Source organism: Drosophila montana, unplaced genomic scaffold (assembly GCF_035044405.1).
Source record: "Drosophila montana isolate Dmon_TW-CO22-7 unplaced genomic scaffold, ASM3504440v1 contig_3083_1, whole genome shotgun sequence".
Taxonomy (NCBI): domain Eukaryota; kingdom Metazoa; phylum Arthropoda; class Insecta; order Diptera; family Drosophilidae; genus Drosophila; species Drosophila montana.
The window spans coordinates 489,253-510,000 of NW_026997957.1; the positions used below are offsets into that span (position 1 = coordinate 489,253).

Consider the following 20,748-nt stretch of genomic DNA (forward strand, 5'->3'; position numbering starts at 1 on the left):
TCATTGAAGAAAAGCTCACTGAGAGCGAGTCCCCGAGTGTAACGGTCAGCGAAAGAGCGAGAGAGAGTGAGAGAGAGGGAGCGCGCGATAACAAAAACAACGAATAGCCAAAAGTTGCGCCTGCAGCCCAGCCAGCCACCGCGCCCCCCGCCCCCGTCCGGCATCCGGCAACAACCCCCAACGAGGCGATAAACGCGCTCTCAACCGAAAGACGTTTGGGCAAGTGCATAAAAGTCCACGGGACGACACGGACACGGACACATTCAGCCGTCATCGCAATTTCACTCCGAGACGTTAGGCGACGTTCAAATTTATTAATACAACAACAATAGCAGCAGCGGCTGTTACAACAACAACAACAACAACAAGAACAGCAGAAGAAGAACAAAACAGAAAGCAATGTAAGTAAATGGAAATTATTGATTTCTCTTTCTCTTTGAACGTTACGCGCAAACAAAAGCAATTACAGTGGAAAGCTGCATTAACGAACAACAACTTTGGCTGGCCTTAGGTCTCCTTTAGCCGGCCAATTCATTAAATACCAATCAATTATTTGTACAACAAATATTTCTCAAACGAACAAACTCTTCTAGTCAAAAATTATATGGAAATTGGCAAAGTTTGTTTTAAAAAAGATTGCAATATTTTCAAAACTTATTCGAAAAATTTGCATAAAATGTGTGCAAAAATATGATATATATGTTTTTCTGAAACGTACGTGTTCGCTCCAAAGAGCTCTCACTGTATACGCACATACACACAAACACTCACACACACATACACTCACACACACACACAGACAATAACGTATACGCCGCATGGGCTCGCATGGAAAGAACGATAAAAAATAGTTGCCCAAATTAACGATTTATTCAGCGTGAATCTCTTTTGTTGATCTTACATTTACCTCGGCCGTGTCCGAGTCCATTTCCTTCATTTCCCACGCATCACATGTCGGTTTTCCCCCAAAATCGATAAACTTAAACACAAGTTGTCGTGCCTCATGGGTTAGTCATGCAAAAATAAAAAGCATTCCAATTGGGATGCATATGAAAATGAAATGTGTAATGTGTAAGCTTGATTTGAAAGAATTTGTATTTAATTTCGATTTTGATTTTGATTTTCTGTTTACAGTCCAAACATGGGCAAGAAAGACAAAAATAAGGAACCGTAAGTGCTCAGCTCTATGCAGTAGTCCGGCTAGAACTTGCGCACTTTGCCCGAAAACTCACACGTTAAAATATATATAATTATATACATATCTCGTAAATGTGGCTAGCACATCATGTGTAACTAAATAACCCTAGCTAGCCCGTACTTATTTGATTGCTCCATGGGGAGTTGATTAGACTTGTCTCCGTTTGGATGACTAATGTTTGCTCTCTCTCTCTCTCTCTGTCGGCAGGGCGGACGCTGCAGCAGCTGTCGATGCACCACCAACCGATGGCCCGCCGGCGGGCGAGGGCGCCGACGGTGAAATCGTTGGCGGACCACGCAATCCGCAGCAAATTGCGGCACAAAAGCGCCTGCAGCAAACGCAGGCCCAAGTCGATGAGGTAAGCAGAACGAATACAAGTAAAAGCTAAAACTGGTTAATACAATACTCCTCCTTCCATCTGCAGGTCGTGGACATTATGCGCACGAATGTCGAGAAGGTGCTGGAGCGTGATGCCAAGCTCTCGGAGCTGGACGATCGTGCCGATGCCTTGCAGCAGGGCGCCTCGCAGTTCGAGCAGCAGGCGGGCAAGCTAAAACGAAAGTTCTGGCTGCAGAACTTGAAGGTCTGTCCAAAAACCAATTGGCTTTACATTGGCATTCAATTAACTATACTGTTTCATTCCATTGACAGATGATGATCATCATGGGCGTCATTGGACTGGTCATCGTTGGCATCATAGCAAGTAAGTTCTTCGTGCGGAAATTCCTTGAAAAGTGTTCATCACATGCAGCCCAAACAGCAACACAACCAACAAATATTTCCCCCACACACACCACACACACACATCACACACACACACACACACACTCTCCAAATGAATCCCCAAAAAATACACAATAATTCGTTTTTTTGCTTTTGATTTCTGATAATTTATTTAGCCCGCTTTAATTTTGAACAACACAAAACTAAATTCAATTTGTTTCGTTTCGTTTTTTTATTCCTTCACATTTTCTTTCTCTAGGTAACTTTATGTAGATTGCTATAACTAACTATAAGAAACAACTAATTAGTAACTTAGTTACAATGCAATGCTAAAAATCAACCCGACTATATCGAAATTCAAATCCCATTTAACAACTGCTACGAGCACGTTTGATGATCGTTCGCTTCAAAAAACTGAAATTGAATTTGAAATCGAAATTGGCGCCTTACGAAATTACCCAAAAATTGTTGTTAATCGAAAAAAATATAAATCGAACGATCCATCGAGCAATTACATCCAATGTACTTTGCAAGCAAAAAAAAAAATAATAATAATTATATAAAAAAAAGTAACTTCAACATCATCTGGTTCCATACGATAACATATATATCGCACCAGGTTCGGTAATTTGTTTGTTCCTTTTGATTTTCAAATATAATTATCGTATCATTGTGTTTGTGTGTCCCCGTGTCCGCTTATACATATATCGAGTATTTTGAGTATCCATAGCGAAGTTGAACGATATTCATTTGTATCCGTTATTTGTAGGAACTACTTTTGGTTCGTTGTAATTGAAATAGAATAGATTCGTTAACTTTGTGGTTTGTTCACGTTTGTCTTAATTATTTTGTTTAACTAGAAAGCAAAAACAACAACAACAACAATGCCACGCCCCCAATTAACTATAGAGTATGGGCCCAACAGCAAATGCATAAAGTACTGCAATTTTCGTATAAGTTTTGATTTATTTTTAAATATGATTTTAATAATTTTCTCTATACTTTTCTCTACACCAAGATTTACACCCCACCTATAACCACGCCCAAATCCACGCCCACGCCCACATTTACTGTACACTCACTGAACTTTTTTTATCCAACAATTACAGAGAAAGACGAAGAAAAATAAGCAAAAAAAAAAAACAATTTGTGCAAGCTTTAGCTTTACGTTATGTTTAATCAATACGAAATTATCAAAAGAAACCAAAAATTCTTAAAATGTTATTATTTGAGGTAAAAACAAAAGAAAAAAGCAAAAAATATTTTGTCAATCATTATTGCAAATATTATTGCTAGGTGCACAAATCACTTAAAAGCTATTTTCTTTTTTCAAAATAGTTACAAACTATTTTTCGACCTCACACACACACACACACACACACCCACACACACACACTCATTCCACATACTATGGTAATGTAAGGAAAATGAAAAACAAATTGGTTCCACTTTAATGGCTTGTATCGAAAATGCAATTGACAAATTTCTCGTAGAACCTTTCATGTCGGATGATGCTGCTGCTACTCCACCTCCTGCTTTGCAGCAGCAGGTTCATGCATCCGCATCCGCACCAGTAACAGCACCAGCATCAGCATCTGCATCAGCACCACAACAACAACACCAAACACTCAAATCCGAACCACCACCAACAACGACACTCGAGAAACCATTGGCTGAGAAATTGACCGATGACCCACCGAGTCCGACGGATGACGTCGCGACACCACAATAAAAACGCTCATAACCAACAACAACAAAATAAGAACAACAACAAGAACTATCCAAAAAAAACCAACAGCACAACAACTACTACAACAATAACAACAACAACAACATCAAAAAAATATAACTGCAATTGAACCAGTATCAAAAAAAAAACATTTCACACTTAGTTCAAACCATTCGAAAATACAATATTATCGAACACTGTAAGCAACAGCAACAAAAAAAAATACCAAAAACATATCGATTATTAATCGATTATCATTTTATCTGCATGTATGTGAGTTGCCGTTATCGTACGCAAATTCCTTTTCGTTTACAATTAATGCGTTTGCTTTATAATTAAATCATTATTGATGTTGTTGGTTAAACGATATTTAAATGTGGTTATTTGGTTTTTTTTACATAAATGGACCTAAGTTTTAATGCACCAAGAGTTTAACCGGGGGACCGAATGTAACTGAAAATTGGTTAAAAAAAGAAAAAGTTCCTCGAGTTGGGTGGGAAAACATGGAAATTTCTACGCTTAAAACCAGTTAAATTTTATAATTAGCGTTCCCAATGAATATTTGTATATATATTTGAGGCCAAGGCGCGCTCAATAAAGGTAATTTTATCTTTATTGGGCGTGGCACTAGCTAAATCCATATGCTTTCAATTAACAACCATAACTGAGCTTTATATTGCCCTTCCCCCCCATAGAAGTCCATTGAAGTGTATTATATTTGGCCGTATACGTAATACTCGTGTGTAATCGTATCAATGTAATTGTCATTCAATTGAGCAAATCGCAATGGAAACTTATCTAATTTGCTGATGACTAACATGCTCTCTCTCTCTCTCTCTCTCTCTCTCTGTCAACCGCCATCCACAGATAAACTAGGCCTCATTGGGGGCGAGCCTGCGCCGCAGTATCCGCAATATCCGCCGTATATGCCACCACCGCCGCCGCAACAACAGCAGCCAGCCACCGGCGGACAATCGGCGCTGGTCGATGATGGAGCCGGAGCCGGGATTGTCGGCAAACCGGAACACGGCGGCGTATAAGTAATTATCGATGGCATTTACTTGTAAAGCCAACAGTTGAAACAGTTTTCGATTGCAACAATAACACAAATGAACACAAATAAAAACTCAGTTAAACTAGAACAAATCTCGAGAATTGCAAAACAAAACAAATAATATCTCAGCATTCAGCAAGATGCGACAGATGCGACAGAATGCAAAACATTTTAAGTAAATTATGACTCATAATATTAATAATAATTATAATACAAAACTAAAAGACGCTCCGGGCAATTTAAAGTTGTTGCTAATTTGTTTATGGTTACATTATTTCATGCATAAAGAAACTCTCTATATATATATATATATGTATAAATAATACGAATAGAGCCATGCTATATATATATATAAATATATATTGTACTTAATATACTTATCCTCTCTGTGCTGGCAACAAGGAGCGCCAGCGCTAGACAAGGTTCAGGTTGCTTCCCAAAATTTTCGCATTCGCAGCTCTTTGAACTCAGTTTCTTCGGCAGAAAAACATGACATAACAACAATCTAGACAAACTCTAAGCTTTTGTTCCTAAATGAAAGTTATTAAACAAATTATTGAAATGTATAATCCAAAAAGAAATAAAAATTTAAATGAAATAATTAAGATAACAACAAGAAACAAAGAACAACAATCTACTTATCTAGAACTAAATTAAATAAATGTATACATAAACGTTTAATGTGCAGCATACTTAAAAAGCAAATTGTAGTCAAATAAAATGAAACAAAAACAAAACGAAAAGAAAACATTTAGCAAAAATATACAATAATAATAATTTGCGATTTTCGGTTAAAGAAAGAAAAGTTCAGAAAACGGAAAAAAGAAAACAAAAACCAAACAGTTCAACGATTAAATTAAGCGCTTGTCACACAATTTGTTAATTAGATCTGATTAATTTGACAAACAGCCAAAGCTAAAGAAACGGCATGAATAATATAATATTTGGCTACTAATTTACAAGAGGGAATTACTTAGATAATGCATAATGCATCTACTATTTAACTTGATATGTTATGATATATAGGGAAAATACACTTCATACGACAATTCGAAAAAATTAATAACCATTCAGCAAGTCGTCATATATATTCAAAAATCATTTCCGGCAACTAAGTAAGCCGTTGCACACCAGTGTTGCCAACTGCCACATTCAAAAAAAAAGTAGCTGAATTTGTTTGCTGAGTACACATTGGCAATTAACAGGGTTGCTTGTACTCGTCATTGAGATGTTGGAAAACAGCTAAAAGTGTTTAAAATTTCAAATGTTTAACGCTCACGACCTCTGAAAATAGCCGAATTTAGGTAAATTAGCTGACTTGGCAACACTGTAGCACACACTCACCTAATACATATACTATATATTTGACTTGTTTCAATAAATATAAACATATTTAAACAATCAAATTATTAACAATTAAACAAGCGCCTGCCCAAAGTGCTTTGCCAACCAACAAAATGGGGCACACAGGAAACCAAATACGAACAAATAACAAAAATTGAACAAAACCAAAAATAGGACAAAAATATTTAAACAAAGTAAATAAAAGAAAAACAATGTGCAGGTATTTTTAGCAATATTGATAGCGTGTACAATATGTCGCCAATTGCTTAATATTGATAGAGTTTTGTTCAATAAATAATACAAACACATACAAAGAGAAACAAAACACAAACACACACACACACACACACACAACTCACACCTCATATGCATATAAACATTCCAACAAGAACTATGACTAAACTTAACTAATAACTAAAATACATATATATTCTAACTAGCGACAATGTTTGTGTTTGTGCAGTAAATAAAAGTGCGTTCTGATTAATTATTTTTTGCATTTCGGAATACGATATATGATGTATGTACTTACCCGTGAAAACAGTTAAAACAAATCAAATCTATAACAATTGTGTGTGTATATGTTAAAAATAAAACGAAAACCCAAATTTACGAGTTGAACTAACTTACAAAAACCAAAAAAAAAAAAAAAACAAAATAAACAAAAAAAGCAGCACGCAGTAGGCGTATTAAAAAAGACGAGAAAATATGGTTAAAAATGCGAATATGTAAACCAAGCAGAAAAAAATAAACAACAACAAAGAAAAATAGAGCAAAACAAAGCAAGTTGAAGTCGATATATAATTATATATATACGTATAAATATATATGAACCTTATATAAACAATAATAATACTAATTAATTTAATGATTAATTGCACCCAAAAAATACATAATTATTTAAATAAATAAACAAAAACCAAAAAAAAAAACAAAAAAAAAATGTAGCTCTAGCCTTGTATTTTAGAGAAATTATATAGTAGTCAAGTTATCTATTTTGTAATTCAAAATTTCAAATTTCAGCTACTATTCAACGCACAAATACAAAATATTACCCTTTAACAGGAGCTCACATTTATATATATACATAAATATATTTTATGACGAATCACGAACATGACATGGTCTGGATACACTACAAGCTGGTGCGTAAACCCAAAAATGAGGGCGAAGGCGTCATCATGAACGTCGGCATCCTGGCCAAGCTCTATCGACAGGCGCGCATGGCCATCATGGAGGTAAGTGCAAAGACTTGATTTCATAGATAATTTGCGTTTATTTGAAGTAAATTTTACGAAATATGCAACCATAATACAATTTCAATTTGAACATGCACTGCATGTGCCCAGACTTGAAGCTAGGACTAGTTTATAAGCTACAGTCAAAACAATTTATGACGCAGGCTAGATAGTTAGATAATTCTTCTTAGGAGCTATATATATAGAGAGACAGAGAGAGAGAGAGAGAGATCTACAATAATTTCTCAATGTCCTTGGCTATGTCCATGGGATCGGTGGTGGGTGCATAGCGATTAATTGGGATGCCCTCCTTGTTAACCAAAAACTTGGTGAAATTCCACTTGATGCCGCTGCCCAAAGTGCCCGTCTGCTTGGCCTTCAGATACTTGTAGAGCGGTGCGGCGTTATCGCCATTAACATCGACCTATAATGGGGAAGAGAACAGAGATTAGATGTGCTCCAAGTTGATTAACAATTTGTATACCTTGGCGAAGAGCTCGCCAATGTCTGCCTTGGAGTCGCGCAGATGGCAGACCATGGCCTCGCCATCGGCCTCTGGCATTTGGGAGTTAAACTGGTTGCATGGGAAATTCAGAATGGTCAGGCCGCGTTCACCGTACTTCTCCTTCAGATCGGTCAGTTTCTGATAGTTGTTCTTGGTCAAACCGCACTTGGAGGCAATGTTGACGACCAACACAACCTTACCCTTGTACTTGTCCAGCGACACATCGTTGCCGTGCGTGTCCTTCACGGTAAACTCGTAAATGGACGCTGCGTTCTTGTAATCGCCGTTAGACATGTCGAGCTGGAACAAATAGAAGGCGTTACAACTGATTACGAAATTGAACACAAGGGGAAAACAAGCAGAAACCGAATTTAGATGCAGTCAGACCAAAGGCAGCAAGCAACAACAGAAGGCGAACAGAGTTTTAGTTTTTGTAGCTAGTCTTAGGATTAGTCGCAACAACTACATAACACACACTACGACTACTCACGGCAGCTGCTGTAGAGTATTGGGACTTCGTTGCTAAATCCGCGCTGCAATCAACACTGCTGACAACGGCGACCAATGGCAAAAGGACAACACAATAGCGAGTACACTGATTCATTTGAATCCTGGCTATACCAAAATTACGAGTTGTTGCTGTTGTTGTTGTTGGCAATTTGAAGCACCTGAATGTTTGCCGTGTTATGCTTTGAATGTGTCTGAAATTCATATTTAATTGCAAGCGGGAGACGGCTGCAAATAGTCATAAGGATTACACACGTATCTGTATTATCAGTCATTAGGAAATCAGTGTTGACCAGTGTTGACGAGCGGCAAAAAAAGAGCAGCTAGTTCGAGTTGCAAAGGAGTTCAAAAAAGAAGCTAGATTTGACTTTAAAAATGTGTGAAAAAAGCACTTAAGATTTTAATTTAGGTAGTTATTTGTATGTCCAAAACAGGAACTTCTTTAAAAAACTCTTCTTCAAATTGTTTTATATTAGATGAAAATATTTTATTGCAATTTAAAAGTATAAATACCGTAAAGGGGCCATTTAATAAATTCTCAACTCATAAAATCACCTTTATTATGGTCAATGTTCAAATCGAAAATCAAAAATTTAATGAAGGTAATGATGATAATCAAAAATATTAGACGTGTTTTAACAAATTCGGAAGATAAGCGTTGATAATCTACCAAGAGATGTCATATTTATGATTTGACTTGAATTAGTTTACGTGCACTTTCCAAAAGCGGAATAATTTCAAATTCTTCAAAAAATCGATTCTATCGGAACCGCACAAAAAAAAAAAGCTATTTTGGCGTGAAAAAATCGGAACCGACAACACTGTTCAGAACTAGCTCAGCCGGCAAATGCCCTGCCACAACAATGGTTGCATGTCGTGAAGGTCAAAGTCATATTGAAATTACGTATGAGTCAACATGTAGTCAACATGTATGCAGATAACTGTATATTGACATTCCGATATGTTTTGTTTTTAATACCTATATGGAAAATGCGTTGATTAGATTAAACGTCGTATTAGTAGCCCTCACGCGACATTTGACTGGGCATGCAAACAAACTTTTCGATAGAACTGTAGTTGTAGTTGTGTGCGTGACAGTAGTTAGAAATTGTAATTACTTGATTGGTGAAGTAGATGTACGAGCCCAAGGCCGTGGCCAGTGCACCAAGCAGAAGGGATATTATTGAACGGCCAGCCATTTTCTTTTAATTACAAATGCACAATTTCTGATTCTGAAACGTAGTTCTATATATGGATATATATATATATGTATGTATATGCTTGCAGCTGGTAGTCACTGTGCCAATAAGAATCTGCAAGCTCACGCTGATATGCACTGAGAGTACAAAGTACAGCCAACCAAAAGGGCACTAGCTATGCTCTTTGGACACGGACACTCCACAAATGATATATGTTATGCTTTTTGATTATGTGTGTAATATTTCTTACTTCTTTCGTAATCGTTTTGTTATGAAGCTCAAATGAAAACTGCTGCCGGCACTGTGTGAAAACACAAATAAATAGCTGCTGTGGGAGGCAACGGGCGCAATTCGAGTATCGATATTGCTATCGCAGTGTGCATATCGATATATCGTAGTGTATGGTATTTAATCGCAATCATAGTTTGGTCACACTTAAAATTTTCTTCTTTTGTGCTTGATTTTTTGTGATAGTCTGCCGAATAATTATGTTTGCAAAATTTATAGTGAAATGCAGTGTTTAACGCATAAATAGTATTATGCGCGCTTTTGGCAAAGTGTATTGACTAAAGGGCGTGCCCTTAGCAGCCGTACTGCCAAGCCAGGATACAGTTTTCCACACAAACATACACACACACACATACACATCTACACATACATATATTTGCTGCAGCTTGTCCAGAACAGCCTCTAAATGATGCTTTCATCCATAAACAACTCGTTCGAGCAGGATACTCACGACGTGGATGCCAATTGTGATGGGCCTGATCTGGATTTCGTTTACGCCGATGTGGATAGCTATCAAAATGAAATCGCCGAGCTCTACAGTTACACGGAATTCAGTGAATTCCAAATGAATGTCAAGGCATTTGAGGACCAAATGGAGCTATATGATCTGCCGCCAAATTGGCAGAAACAGGACGCCGCCTCGCAGCGCAGCATTGTGATGAAACTGGTGGATCAATTGGAGGTATCGGATCGCTCCTTTCGCATGCAGGCGGCACGCTGCATTCTGTACTTGGCACAGGGCTGCTGGGCCGAGGTGCAATCGGACGAGGAGCAGCATCAGAATACGCGCGACAATGTCATTGTACTCTATCAGCTGGGCGTCTTCTCCTCGTTCATTGATTTGCTCAACATGGAGATCGAGACCGCTTGCTCTCCAGATATTGTGGCGGTCAAGATTACCAACGTGACGCTGGTAGATTCAACGGATATACGGGTCATTCTCTCGGTGCTGTATATCATAACGGAGACAATACGCGATGAGCGCGAAAAGGGCAGTGAGGATTACAAGCAGCTGGCCGAGTCCTTTGTGCAGGAGATCAACAGCCCGCTGCCCGACGGTGAGCTGCTCGCCGTCAAGCTGCTGGGCATGATTACCCGGTTCTGTAGCGGCGCTGCCCCACAGTTTCCCATGAAGAAGGTTGTGCTGCTGCTGTGGAAGGTTTCGCTGCTGGGACTTGGCGGCATGGAAGTGCTGAAGAATCTAAAGAACGAATACAGAGCCAAGATCGGGCTGGAACCGATCACCGAGGACACACTGGAGGTAACCAAATGCATGCGCGCCAGTTCACCGCCAGCGACGGCAACGGACATATTGGAGAATCAGTATCCCAAGCGGAATTTCAAGTACGTTCTTTTTATTTTTGATCATTTACTTAGATATTTATTATCATTTGATTCTAGGCGTTCGCTAATGAAACAACGCTTCCTGGACGAGCCGGAGCAAATCGATATGGAGCTGTCGGGCAATGAGGGCGGTCCAAATGCCAACAATGGCAACTCATCAACTGGCACCGGCACGGGCAATGGCGAAGACGACCTCTCCCAGTACTATCGGCCCTTTGATGATCCCTCCGCTTCCACGTCGTCGGGCAACAACAGCAGCAGCAGCAGCAACACGGCAACAGCTAATCCGAACAATCAACCAAGTCTTACACAGCCTCCGGCCGCAGTGCCGGCCGTGCAGATAACGGCGCGTTTGCCGTGGACGCCAAAGGTGCGCCAGAAGGACATTGATCAGTTTCTGGATATATCGCGCAACAAGTTTATTGGCTACTCGCTGATTGGGGATCACGAGAGTCTGGCGGGTCTGCCGCAGCCCATTCACGAGGGCTTCAAGACGCTGCAGCGTCACATGTATGTCAGTCTGGCGGACATGCAGATCAAGAAGGAGGAGGACATTGCACGCAATCCCATTTCAACGCACGAAGACGAGATTAAGCTGACGCCGGCCGAGATACTCTACCAGGCCATATTGCCCAATCTGCCGCAATATATGATAGCGCTGTTGAAGGTCTTGCTGGCCGCCTCGCCCACATCCAAGTCGAAGACGGAGAGCATCAACATAATGGCCGATGTGCTGCCGAAGAAGATGCCGCTGACCGCGACACAGTCAACCAAACTGACCGTCGATATGGGCCGCCATAAGGAAATAATTGTGAAGGCTGTCTCGGCCATAATATTGCTCTATCTGAAGCATTTCAAGATCAACCATGTCTATCAGTTCGAGTTCATGTCCCAGCATCTGGTGTTTGCCAACTGCATCCCCTTGGTGCTGAAGTTCTTCAACCAGACCATCACGGAATATGTGAACACCAAGAATTCAATACCCTTGCTGGACTTTCCGTCTTGTGTGATCGGTGAGCAGCCGGATTTGAGCGGCGATAGCTTTGTGTACGGCGGCGAGATGTCCGATAAGCCGTACTCCTGGCGCAATGTCTTCTCGTGCATCAATCTGCTGCGCATTCTTAACAAGCTGATCAAGTGGAAGCATTCGCGCGTCATGATGTTGGTCGTCTTCAAGTCGGCGCCCATCTTAAAGAAGACGCTCAAGGTGCGGCACGCCATGATGCAGCTGTACGTGCTGAAGCTGTTGAAGATGCAAACGAAATATTTGGGTCGACAGTGGCGCAAATCCAACATGAAGACTCTGAGTGCCATCTATTCGAAGGTGCGGCATCGCCTGAACGATGACTGGGCCTTTGGCAATGATCTCGAGTCGCGACCCTGGGACTTCCAGGCCGAGGAGTGTACCCTGCGCGCCTGTGTCGATCGCTTCAACCTGCGCCGCTATCCGGAGGCTACACAAAAATGCGGCGCCGGCGGCGGAGTCGGTGTAGGCAACAACGGCACCGCCGCCCAGAATGCCGAAAATGCACAGCAATCCAATATGCATGCGGGCAATGGCAGCGGCGATCGCGACTCCAATGGATATGGCAACAACGGAAGCAGCGGCGGCAACACCAACAGCAGCGGCCAGCAGAACCAGCAGCTTCACGATTACGGCGTAGAAGGTGGCTTTCCCAGCGATGAGATACTCACGCATTCAGATTTTGCATTCTTTGGCCATTCGGGCTGGTGGGATCGCAAGGTCGAGCTGACCGATTACTTTAAGGCCAACTATGCCGTCTGGCTGGAGGAGGAGGTGTACAACAGTCAAACCGACTGGGATGCGCTCTAAGGTGGGTGCAAATCAACTCTCCAAGGGAGCCTCTCGGACTAACCTAATCTCTCCTCTTTTGCAGCTGCAACTGGACGCAGCGTAATTAAGCATAAAGTTATTAACATACTTTTTAAGCATATAAAGTCGACATTGATATAATCGAAACCCAGCCCAACTCATTCAACAAATTGGCAATAAATTCGTGCATGCAGAGCTAATCCAACCCGTTCGATAGTGTACTCTGTATATTCAATAATCGTGCATACTTCTTCTCTATATATTCTATATATATATATATATAATGTATTTATTTTTCATTTTCAACGTTTGTGTTCGAGGCACCGCACTCAATCCGTTTTCCCCATTTAAAACTCTCGTGTGAGCGCAGCAGCAAAAAAAAAAACACATGCAATAAAATAAAAATTACAAATTTAGCAATGCAAACGAAATGTGGTTTCGGCTCTTTTCGTCCAGGCGTTTAGTGTATACTTTAATTCGGTGTGTTTTGCTTCGCACAAGAAAAAAAATAACTATAGTTTATAGTTTATACAGATAATATTTACATTTGGTTAATACGCTTTCCAAACCGCCGACTTAAATATTTCTTTTAGGGTCTAATATATTTAATGCTAATATATATTGAATTTCATTCATGTGATTTTGTTATCCTTCTTTCTATATATATAGTTTATATAGTTAGCACAGCTAAATGTATTCCTGAACCAGATTTATTTTCTAGACTCTAGAGAGAATGTGTCGCATTTTAAGCTAGCTTAAGATTAGTGAAGGATGCATAATTCCAGGGTTCAACTAGGATTTAAATGTACATGGTTTTTATATCTAGGTTAGTTTCCTTTTGGCTACTGTTCCATGGGACACGTCGCCGCCGCTGTCGCCCCCGTGGCCGCCGCCATGTAGAGCATGCCGAATCGCTTCTGGTGCGGCGGACAGGCAATCGGAGATGTGGCAGCAGCAGCTGCTGCCGCGACGGCGACGGTGGGCACATCGCAACGCTCCTCGAAATAGTGTACAATACGCTGCAGCACAAACTTGAAGATCTTCTCCTTGCTAATCTCGCCATTGAGAAAGGTAATATCCTTGCAATCCCGATACTCGGCATAGTTCTTCTCGTAGTAGGGCCAAACGCACAGCTCAAAATAGCCGGTAACATCGGGCGGATCGTAAGTCCGCTGGATGCGACGCTGATAGCACTTCTCGTACGGCAAATGGAAGTGATATTTGAGATTGCAGAGCGCCAGCAGCTCGGGCTGATTGAAGATCATGAAGCCCTCAATTAGCAGCACGTTGATTTTCTTATCGCGCAGCTGGGCGGCAATCTGTGCATTGATATTGAGACGCATCAGATGATCCGCCTGCTGCTGCTGCCGGTGATGAGGCTGCGCCAGCAACTGTTGCTGCTGCTGCGCCTGCAACTGTTGCTGCTGTGGCTGTCGCTGCGGCTGATATTGATAGACAGCCGGAGGCAATTGTTTGCCATTGTGCAGCTGATAATATGCCGCATTATATTGCTGCTGCTGCTGCTGCAACTGTTGCTGCTGCTGCTGCAACTGTTGCTGCTGCTGGTACTGCAGCGCGTAGTGCTCGAAGTTGGCGTAGGCAGCGATCTGTTCCGTGGGCCCGTTGATGATGTGCGCTATGTCGGCCAGCATTTGCTTGGTGTCCAGCGAGGTGATTAGCTCAAAGTTGATGGCATTCAGTTTCTCGACGCGCTTATGGCGTCTATCGTCGACGGGCAGAAAGTAGTCGTCCTGCGAAATGAGCTGCACCTCGCCAATGGTATACGGTGTGTTCCACAGTGGGGCGTTGCGCAAACCCTTGAAATAGTCGCGCAAACTTTTCGCCAGCGTCGTCTTGCCGCCGCAGGTGACACCCGAGATGCCGATGACCAGCCACTGTGGCATCTTGCTTCCAACTGAAGCCTCGGCCAGAGCAGCAGCAGCGGCAACAGCAGCTGCGTCTGCTTGTAATCGCTTGATCTCTGATAATGCCGGAGAGACCGACGGCGACCCTCTATTGACGTCGCCTCATGTGCGTCTGTTTTTCACAGCGGCCGGGGGTCAATCTTTAATTTCGCTTCGATTGCCGCGTAATGCTCCAAATGTGATAGAAACTGAATACGGCGATGCCGCCCAGGCAGATTACCCCAAATACGGTGGGCACAATGAACGCGTATTTTAGCGGCGGGAACAGCGACAATATGGGATTACCTACAAGAGAGGGAGAGAGAGAGAGCAAAAGAGAGAGAGCGCGTTAGAGGGAGATGGATAAAACGACCTTGACATTGACTGTGTTAATTCGAACTGCCACGTGGCATACCTAGGTACAGTGGTCGCTCGCTAATGTGCACAACTGTGCCAATTACAACAACAAAATTATCTTTGCTTAATAAACACATTTATTTTCATGCTTAACTAAACAAATCTACTAAACTGTTAACATAATATTTGCTTTAGGGCAATTTTATGCTCATGTTTTAGTCAAATTCTATTTTTAGAGCATGTGTTTAAAAACAGAACGCAATAAATTAGCCGAAAGTACTGTTATCATTGACAAAGTTGAAACACCCTTGAAAATATATAGTTGTGCGGCATATTTCTATATGAATAATTGGCATTAATAGCTTTTATTATTATTCATTTAATATTTTATTTATTTTATAAAAATAACTCATTTGTTGATTGTTTCTCTGGCAGCTATTTCTGCCTTTACTTAAGATATCTGGAGGAGGTTTTCATTCAAAAATTTCATTTCCGATATTTAGTTACCATGGCAGCTATATGATATAGTGGCTCGATCTGGCTCACTCTGTAATATATGCACTGCCTATAGCAAATTATTATGCTTAAGAGACAGGCAGACAAATCGCCCCAACTGTCAATATTAATTAATATAATAATAATAAATATATATAATATAATATATATGCTTTATAGATTCATCTTCTATGCTATACATATTTTTTTTTATCAAATCTGAATACTCTCTGAAATGTTTTCAAATTTCTACAGTTCTGAGCGTAGCAATTAGCGAGTGAGCACTGTACGTGTTGCAAAACATCATTATATTTAAAAAACACATTCTAGTTTGCAATATTTTAAAAGCTTAGAAAATGATTATTAGTTATTAAGCTTAGAAAGTGGCAGCTTTCTATTTAGCTGATTGGCAGTAAAAAAAAAACAAAATTAAAAAAAAATTAATGTTAGCAACCCCTGCGGCCAAATAGAACGAACCATAAAAAAGCCAGACACACACACACACACACACACACCTTACATCATCATTAACTCAACAACACGCGGAGGAGGGGGGGTGAGGGGGTAGGGTCTATCTGTATATAGTATATGTACCGTTGTATATTTGTCGCACAAAACGAATTTAATCTGCGGAACTTTAATTACCGCACAAAAGCCGCGAAGCTGAGACTGATGCCTGGATGGGACGGCGAATGAAAGCCGAGATTATTTAATAAAGCTAACAATAATATTGACACACACACACACACGAACACACACACACACACACACATAGAAGTGTTTGTTTTGATACTCACCTTCATCGAGTATCATAAACGGCAGTATTGCCACCCAAAAGAAGTAGTAGAAAAAAACGGCAATTGCGATTAACAAAATGATTTTTCCGAGCTGTGCATTTGAAGCCATAAATAAGTTGATGTAAATAAGACACGCGACCAGCGAGGTTTTTTGTTGGTTGCCTTTTAAGTGCGCCTAGGGTTATGTACATGCATGTACATAAGCTCTATTGTTATTATCAACGGCGACAACTAATGCGTGACACATGCATACGCAATTTGTTAACAATTGTACGTTGTTTTCTTAAGTTTTAGCCGCCGTCATAAACAAACAGGTGGGCCACAATGTCAATTGTTAGTTACTTGCGGCTTATATATGTCTATATATATATGTATTTTTTCATACATTCAGACATATGTATATATGTGTGGTTGTTTGTTCTTGGTATTCGTACGCGTGTGTGCGTGTGCGGTTTTGGGTAGTTTTGGCCAACAACGCTGTTTGTTCAATTTGGGTGCTGTCTTCGCACTGCGCACTCTTGTTAATTCTTACGTAAATTGCCCGTAATTGTAGTTGGCTTGCTGCATTTGGCGCACTTCAATTTTATTTTAGTCAGTGTTTGTTTGCTTTAATTGAATTTAAACTGTAAAATTGTCGTGCACACGTTCGCATAGCTGTGTCCGGCAGTTGCGCGTACTTAGTTATAAACAAAATGCCAGGGCTGTGCCAATTAACACAGAAGTATCGATAAAATTTTGCGGTTCTATCGAAATAGTATAGTTGATTTAACGGCCCTGTGTTAAGTACTTTGTATCGTCAGGGCTGCAGCTTTAATAGTAACTATACAATAAATTTAAAAATCCCTCCTTTAATATTGTGGCACACTTATTTACGTTCGCACACTTGCATACATTTTCGTATGCTTGTGCAGTTTTGTGACTGCTGCAGTCAGCTGCTGGTTGCCCAGGCAACTAAACGAATAACAACGAACAGATGATCGAATTCATTTTAAAATCGTTTATTGCGCATCGTTTTAAGCAATTAAATAATGACGCGCTCTGTGTATGAGGTGCAACGGGACTTTGCACTGAGCAGCGGACTGCGCTCGGAAATAATCTGGGATGCGTAAGTAAATTGCAATATCCAATAAGAAACCATCTAATATGATTTTCTTGCAGACTTGCGCCAGATCAGGGCGAAGTGCTAATGCAAAAGATTGAGCATCTAATCAGCGGGAATACGGCAAAGCAGAGCAAAACATTGGCCAGACGACGTCAGAAAGTGTTTGAGAATGTTTGGCGACAGCGGAGTTATACAAATCGCATGCTACTCTCGGCGATAATCTACGTGCTGGTTTCAAGTGAAACGGATCCGGAGCTGGCGCTGCATGCCACCAGCTACAGCTGTCATCCCGTTATCCGGACGCGCAAATGCGTGCGGGAGGATAGCGAGAATAGCGACAACTGCTGCATGATCTTCATAGACGAGCATGGTCGGGTCTATGCCAACTGGCGGCAATATGTCTACAACAATACGCTGCCCAAGGGCACAATGATAGCGCCCTGCCAGGGCATCTACAGGCTCACCAACGACGAGGACAATGGCGTGCACCTCATGGTGCATGCCACGCCCGCTTCCAAACGCGCACTACTCAAAGCTGGCGATGCTCTGGCCACAGTTGGTGGCCTGGCCGCCAGCGTGCCAGTCGCTGCCGCTCTGGCGTTGCCTGTGGCGCCCACAATTCTATTGGCTGCCACCGTTGTGGGCGTCACGGCGGCTGCCTACAGCACCGTGCGCTCCGTCAGCTGTCTGCACGATCGCCGCCAACACGGACAGTCCATATCGCTGCTCGACAACGAATCGCGCAACAGCTGGCTGGGCGTGGCCGGCGGCGTTGTCGGCCTGGGCGCGGCAGGCGCCAGCACGGCGCTCAGCGTGGCGCGCACCGAAGTCAATGCGGCTGCTCAGCTGGCCGTGAGGGGCATCAATGTGTCGTCGATTGTGCTATCCGGCACGGGTGTGGCCAATGGCGTCTACGATTTGTATTTGGTGAGTCGAGCTTTTGTTCTCATCAATTCGTATACTCTGTAAGCAAAGTGAAAAGGGGTATATGGGTTTTGTACAAGGTTATAACATCTTCCTTTCTAATCACCAGAAAGAAGTTCCCTTTCCACCTCTTTTAACTGTTGCTTCCAGAGTATTTCACGGCCCGATTTGAACATGCTTTTCTCTTGTTGCAGAAAATCAGCGATGATCAGCCGCTGAGCAGCCTCGATGTGCTTCAAATAGCCGCCAGTCTGGTCATCTTTACGCACTCCATAAACAATCTGCGCCTCGCCAGGCAGGCGACCAATGGCCAATCTTTGCGCCACGCCGTCAGCAATCAGACCAGGTAATGTTGTACTCCATCTAATCAGACACTTGCGCTAATTAAGTTTAATTTGCTTGCAGAAAAGTGTTTGGGCAAATTGCTGAGGAGTCGGCCAAGCTGCACAGCGACTGTGCTGGCCAGAAGTTTGATATGGTGCGCACCCTGAACGATATACCCTTTAAGGAGGTGCTGCTGGGCATGCACAAAATTCACAGGCATTTGAGTGAAGGTGCCGCCACGCTGGCTGCGCTGGGCGCTTCGCTCATCAGCCAGGACTCTGACGGACAGCTGCATTTAAATGTGGATTCGTTACGCAAATGCTTTGGTGAGAAGTTTGTGCAGCACATTGGCCACGTGGGCAGCTTGCTGGATGTGCTCGACGCTCTGGCCAAGTACTTTGGTGAGCAGTCGATGCAGTTGCTCCTGCAGCTGGTGCGCAAGTTTCTCGAGGAGTATCTCGATGGCATTGAACGGACATTGAACACATTTCTGTCCACGGAATCGGTGCTCTATCGCATCTTGATGCAGTGCATCAACAATTACGAGAACTTTACGTTTGAATTTTTGGTAGAGCATCGCGACGAGATCTTAACAATTGTTTCCAAGTACTTCGAGGCAATGCAGCCGATCGACTCACAGAGCTGCCGCCGGACCAAGTGCGACAATTGTCAAGGCGTCTATTATACATGTGATATATAAGGTGAATCTAATTACCATGACAATTACGAAAGCTTTATCATATTAATAGCAAGTAGGGTCTCTAATAAGTAATTCTGAAATTTAAAGCATATCAATTCCATCAAAGCTGGAAATTTATCTGTTTTAAATTTGCTACTAATATGTTTACAATTTCAACAAGTGTTTTTTTTTTCTTATTATTATTAACTCAAGTATACAAGTATTGTTTTCCATTTCCGGCAACAGAAATAAATTTATTGCGTATTTTCTTAAATATAGGCATTTAAAAATATTCGATAACGCAGTGGCAGCACGATTGTCGATCAGCAACGATAACACGTGACGATGAATATCTGTAAGTTACCAACTATCGCCACCGAGTCGTGATGAGCAACTATCGATGACGAGTTGTTATAAATATCGAATTTATGATATGGCGCAGGTTGGTTTGAATTTGAATTTAAAAAATTGTATAATGAAATTAAAATTAACTACTTCTTTTTCTTTCTGTGATATAAACGTCTGTCTGCCTCGTACTAAGAGATTCTAATAAAATTGTGTGAATTTTCAGGTAAGTACACATTTTACATATATATATACACCTTAGACCTGGTCAATCCTAGTGTTAAGTAAATGAGGTTATGACAATTAATCCGTTTTAGTTTAATCTTAATCTTGGCTGGCTCGAGCCAGTCAAGCACCCAGCTGTTCCTAGCGACAATCGCAAATAAATTCTTGCAATTTTTCTCCATAGCAAAAGGGTTTTTGTTCATCCAGACGACTAAAACCTGATATCACCATATTTTGGGAGCTGGTATTGTGGCTCAATGTTGCCTCGAAAATCGACTTTGTTGGCTCGACCTGGATCTGTATCCGATGTATTGAGATGCGCGGATTATCGGCATTATTAAGCCGGGCAATCGAGGCCCGGGTGATGTTCATCAGGGTCAAGGGCTTGCAGAGACCCGCATATTTTCCATCGCCGTATTTCTCAAAAAGCGCATTAATATGCTGCACCATCAACTGGGCCATCAGATAATCCGCCGACGTATATCTGCTGTAGATGTGGTAGGATCTGCAGGTGCACCAATGCTCCGGAATGCCGGCATCCGCACAGGTCCTGCCCAGCGGCACCGGCTGCAGCAGGCTCTGGCAGCTGGGGCAATCGACGGCATCGCCCACCAAATGGGCCAGGTCATTGGG

General features: G+C 41.7%; 7 protein-coding genes across 13 annotated transcripts in view; 3 read left to right on the forward strand and 4 right to left on the reverse strand.

Annotated features, from left to right (window-relative positions):
• The first annotated feature begins 256 nt into the window (after positions 1–256).
• nSyb (neuronal Synaptobrevin) lies at positions 257–6,755 on the forward strand. Of its 5 annotated transcripts, XR_010436683.1 has the most exons (7): positions 263–401; positions 1,135–1,170; positions 1,406–1,556; positions 1,623–1,781; positions 1,850–1,901; positions 3,031–3,154; positions 4,518–4,650. XR_010436683.1 is itself a non-coding variant. In XM_064685640.1 (6 exons), the coding sequence occupies exons 2-6, from the start codon at positions 1,142–1,144 to the stop codon at positions 4,688–4,690; spliced, it is 564 nt and encodes a 187-aa protein (XP_064541710.1). In that variant the 5' UTR covers positions 263–401; positions 1,135–1,141; the 3' UTR covers positions 4,691–6,755. The 5 variants fall into 5 exon arrangements, 4 of the variants coding, with proteins under 4 accessions (XP_064541708.1, XP_064541710.1, XP_064541707.1 ...); XM_064685640.1 differs by lacking the exon at positions 3,031–3,154 and having other exon boundaries at positions 4,518–6,755; XM_064685637.1 differs by lacking the exons at positions 3,031–3,154; positions 4,518–4,650 and adding an exon at positions 3,415–3,699.
• Positions 6,756–7,101: 346 nt separating this feature from the next.
• Strip (striatin interacting protein) lies at positions 7,102–13,394 on the forward strand. Its single transcript, XM_064685626.1, has 4 exons — positions 7,102–7,286; positions 10,228–11,129; positions 11,187–12,964; positions 13,028–13,394. Exons 1-3 carry the CDS (start codon positions 7,149–7,151, stop codon positions 12,961–12,963), a joined length of 2,817 nt encoding a protein of 938 aa, XP_064541696.1. The 5' UTR covers positions 7,102–7,148; the 3' UTR covers position 12,964; positions 13,028–13,394.
• On the reverse strand, positions 7,305–9,883 carry Gtpx (Glutathione peroxidase homolog with thioredoxin peroxidase activity). Of its 3 annotated transcripts, XM_064685633.1 has the most exons (4): positions 9,748–9,837; positions 8,282–8,526; positions 7,771–8,091; positions 7,305–7,710 (listed from the first exon to the last, which is right to left on the reverse strand). In XM_064685633.1, exons 2-4 carry the CDS (start codon positions 8,501–8,503, stop codon positions 7,519–7,521), a joined length of 735 nt encoding a protein of 244 aa, XP_064541703.1. In that variant the 5' UTR covers positions 8,504–8,526; positions 9,748–9,837; the 3' UTR covers positions 7,305–7,518. The 3 variants fall into 3 exon arrangements, with proteins under 3 accessions (XP_064541703.1, XP_064541705.1, XP_064541704.1); XM_064685635.1 differs by lacking the exon at positions 8,282–8,526 and having other exon boundaries at positions 9,748–9,883; XM_064685634.1 differs by lacking the exons at positions 8,282–8,526; positions 9,748–9,837 and adding an exon at positions 9,417–9,538.
• LOC135430826 (uncharacterized) lies at positions 13,395–14,920 on the reverse strand. Its single transcript, XM_064685630.1, has one exon. It carries the CDS (start codon positions 14,865–14,867, stop codon positions 13,806–13,808), a length of 1,062 nt encoding a protein of 353 aa, XP_064541700.1. The 5' UTR covers positions 14,868–14,920; the 3' UTR covers positions 13,395–13,805.
• Positions 14,921–15,023: 103 nt separating this feature from the next.
• Positions 15,024–17,203, reverse strand: Dpm2 (Dolichyl-phosphate mannosyltransferase subunit 2). Its single transcript, XM_064685642.1, has 2 exons — positions 16,517–17,203; positions 15,024–15,173 (listed from the first exon to the last, which is right to left on the reverse strand). Exons 1-2 carry the CDS (start codon positions 16,623–16,625, stop codon positions 15,031–15,033), a joined length of 252 nt encoding a protein of 83 aa, XP_064541712.1. The 5' UTR covers positions 16,626–17,203; the 3' UTR covers positions 15,024–15,030.
• Positions 17,204–17,334: 131 nt separating this feature from the next.
• LOC135430825 (uncharacterized) lies at positions 17,335–19,819 on the forward strand. The gene is made up of 4 exons (XM_064685629.1): positions 17,335–17,621; positions 17,675–18,545; positions 18,737–18,888; positions 18,948–19,819. The coding sequence occupies exons 1-4, from the start codon at positions 17,545–17,547 to the stop codon at positions 19,564–19,566; spliced, it is 1,719 nt and encodes a 572-aa protein (XP_064541699.1). The 5' UTR covers positions 17,335–17,544; the 3' UTR covers positions 19,567–19,819.
• The window catches only part of LOC135430824 (uncharacterized), a 2,469-nt gene continuing 1,487 nt past the window's right edge, over positions 19,767–20,748 (reverse strand). Inside the window, exon 2 of the mRNA XM_064685628.1 lies at positions 19,767–20,748. This exon is cut by the window's right edge and continues 732 nt beyond it. Within this exon, the coding sequence (XP_064541698.1) occupies positions 20,257–20,748 (492 nt within the window). The 3' untranslated portion in view covers positions 19,767–20,256.

Excerpts from the sequence above, each read along its gene's own strand:
- nSyb (XM_064685637.1), top strand. The coding sequence starts at position 1,142 with ATGGGCAAGAAAGACAAAAATAAGGAACC. Across the intron at positions 1,171-1,405 it reads AAAGACAAAAATAAGGAACC|GGCGGACGCTGCAGCAGCTG; the intron begins GTAAGTGCTCAG and ends CTCTGTCGGCAG. Across the intron at positions 1,782-1,849 it reads TCTGGCTGCAGAACTTGAAG|ATGATGATCATCATGGGCGT; the intron begins GTCTGTCCAAAA and ends TTCCATTGACAG.
- Strip (XM_064685626.1), top strand. The coding sequence starts at position 7,149 with ATGACGAATCACGAACATGACATGGTCTGGATACACTACAAGCTGGTG. Across the intron at positions 7,287-10,227 it reads CGCGCATGGCCATCATGGAG|GATACTCACGACGTGGATGC; the intron begins GTAAGTGCAAAG and ends TCGTTCGAGCAG. Across the intron at positions 11,130-11,186 it reads TATCCCAAGCGGAATTTCAA|GCGTTCGCTAATGAAACAAC; the intron begins GTACGTTCTTTT and ends ATTTGATTCTAG.
- Gtpx (XM_064685633.1), bottom strand. The coding sequence starts at position 8,503 with ATGAATTTCAGACACATTCAAAGCATAACACGGCAAACATTCAGGTGC. Across the intron at positions 8,092-8,281 it reads AATACTCTACAGCAGCTGCC|CTCGACATGTCTAACGGCGA; the intron begins GTGAGTAGTCGT and ends TATTTGTTCCAG. Across the intron at positions 7,711-7,770 it reads TTGGCGAGCTCTTCGCCAAG|GTCGATGTTAATGGCGATAA; the intron begins GTATACAAATTG and ends TCCCCATTATAG.
- LOC135430826 (XM_064685630.1), bottom strand. The coding sequence starts at position 14,867 with ATGCCACAGTGGCTGGTCATCGGCATCTCGGGTGTCACCTGCGGCGGC.
- Dpm2 (XM_064685642.1), bottom strand. The coding sequence starts at position 16,625 with ATGGCTTCAAATGCACAGCTCGGAAAAATCATTTTGTTAATCGCAATT. Across the intron at positions 15,174-16,516 it reads GTTTATGATACTCGATGAAG|GTAATCCCATATTGTCGCTG; the intron begins GTGAGTATCAAA and ends CCTCTCTTGTAG.
- LOC135430825 (XM_064685629.1), top strand. The coding sequence starts at position 17,545 with ATGACGCGCTCTGTGTATGAGGTGCAACGGGACTTTGCACTGAGCAGC. Across the intron at positions 17,622-17,674 it reads TCGGAAATAATCTGGGATGC|ACTTGCGCCAGATCAGGGCG; the intron begins GTAAGTAAATTG and ends ATTTTCTTGCAG. Across the intron at positions 18,889-18,947 it reads GCCGTCAGCAATCAGACCAG|AAAAGTGTTTGGGCAAATTG; the intron begins GTAATGTTGTAC and ends ATTTGCTTGCAG.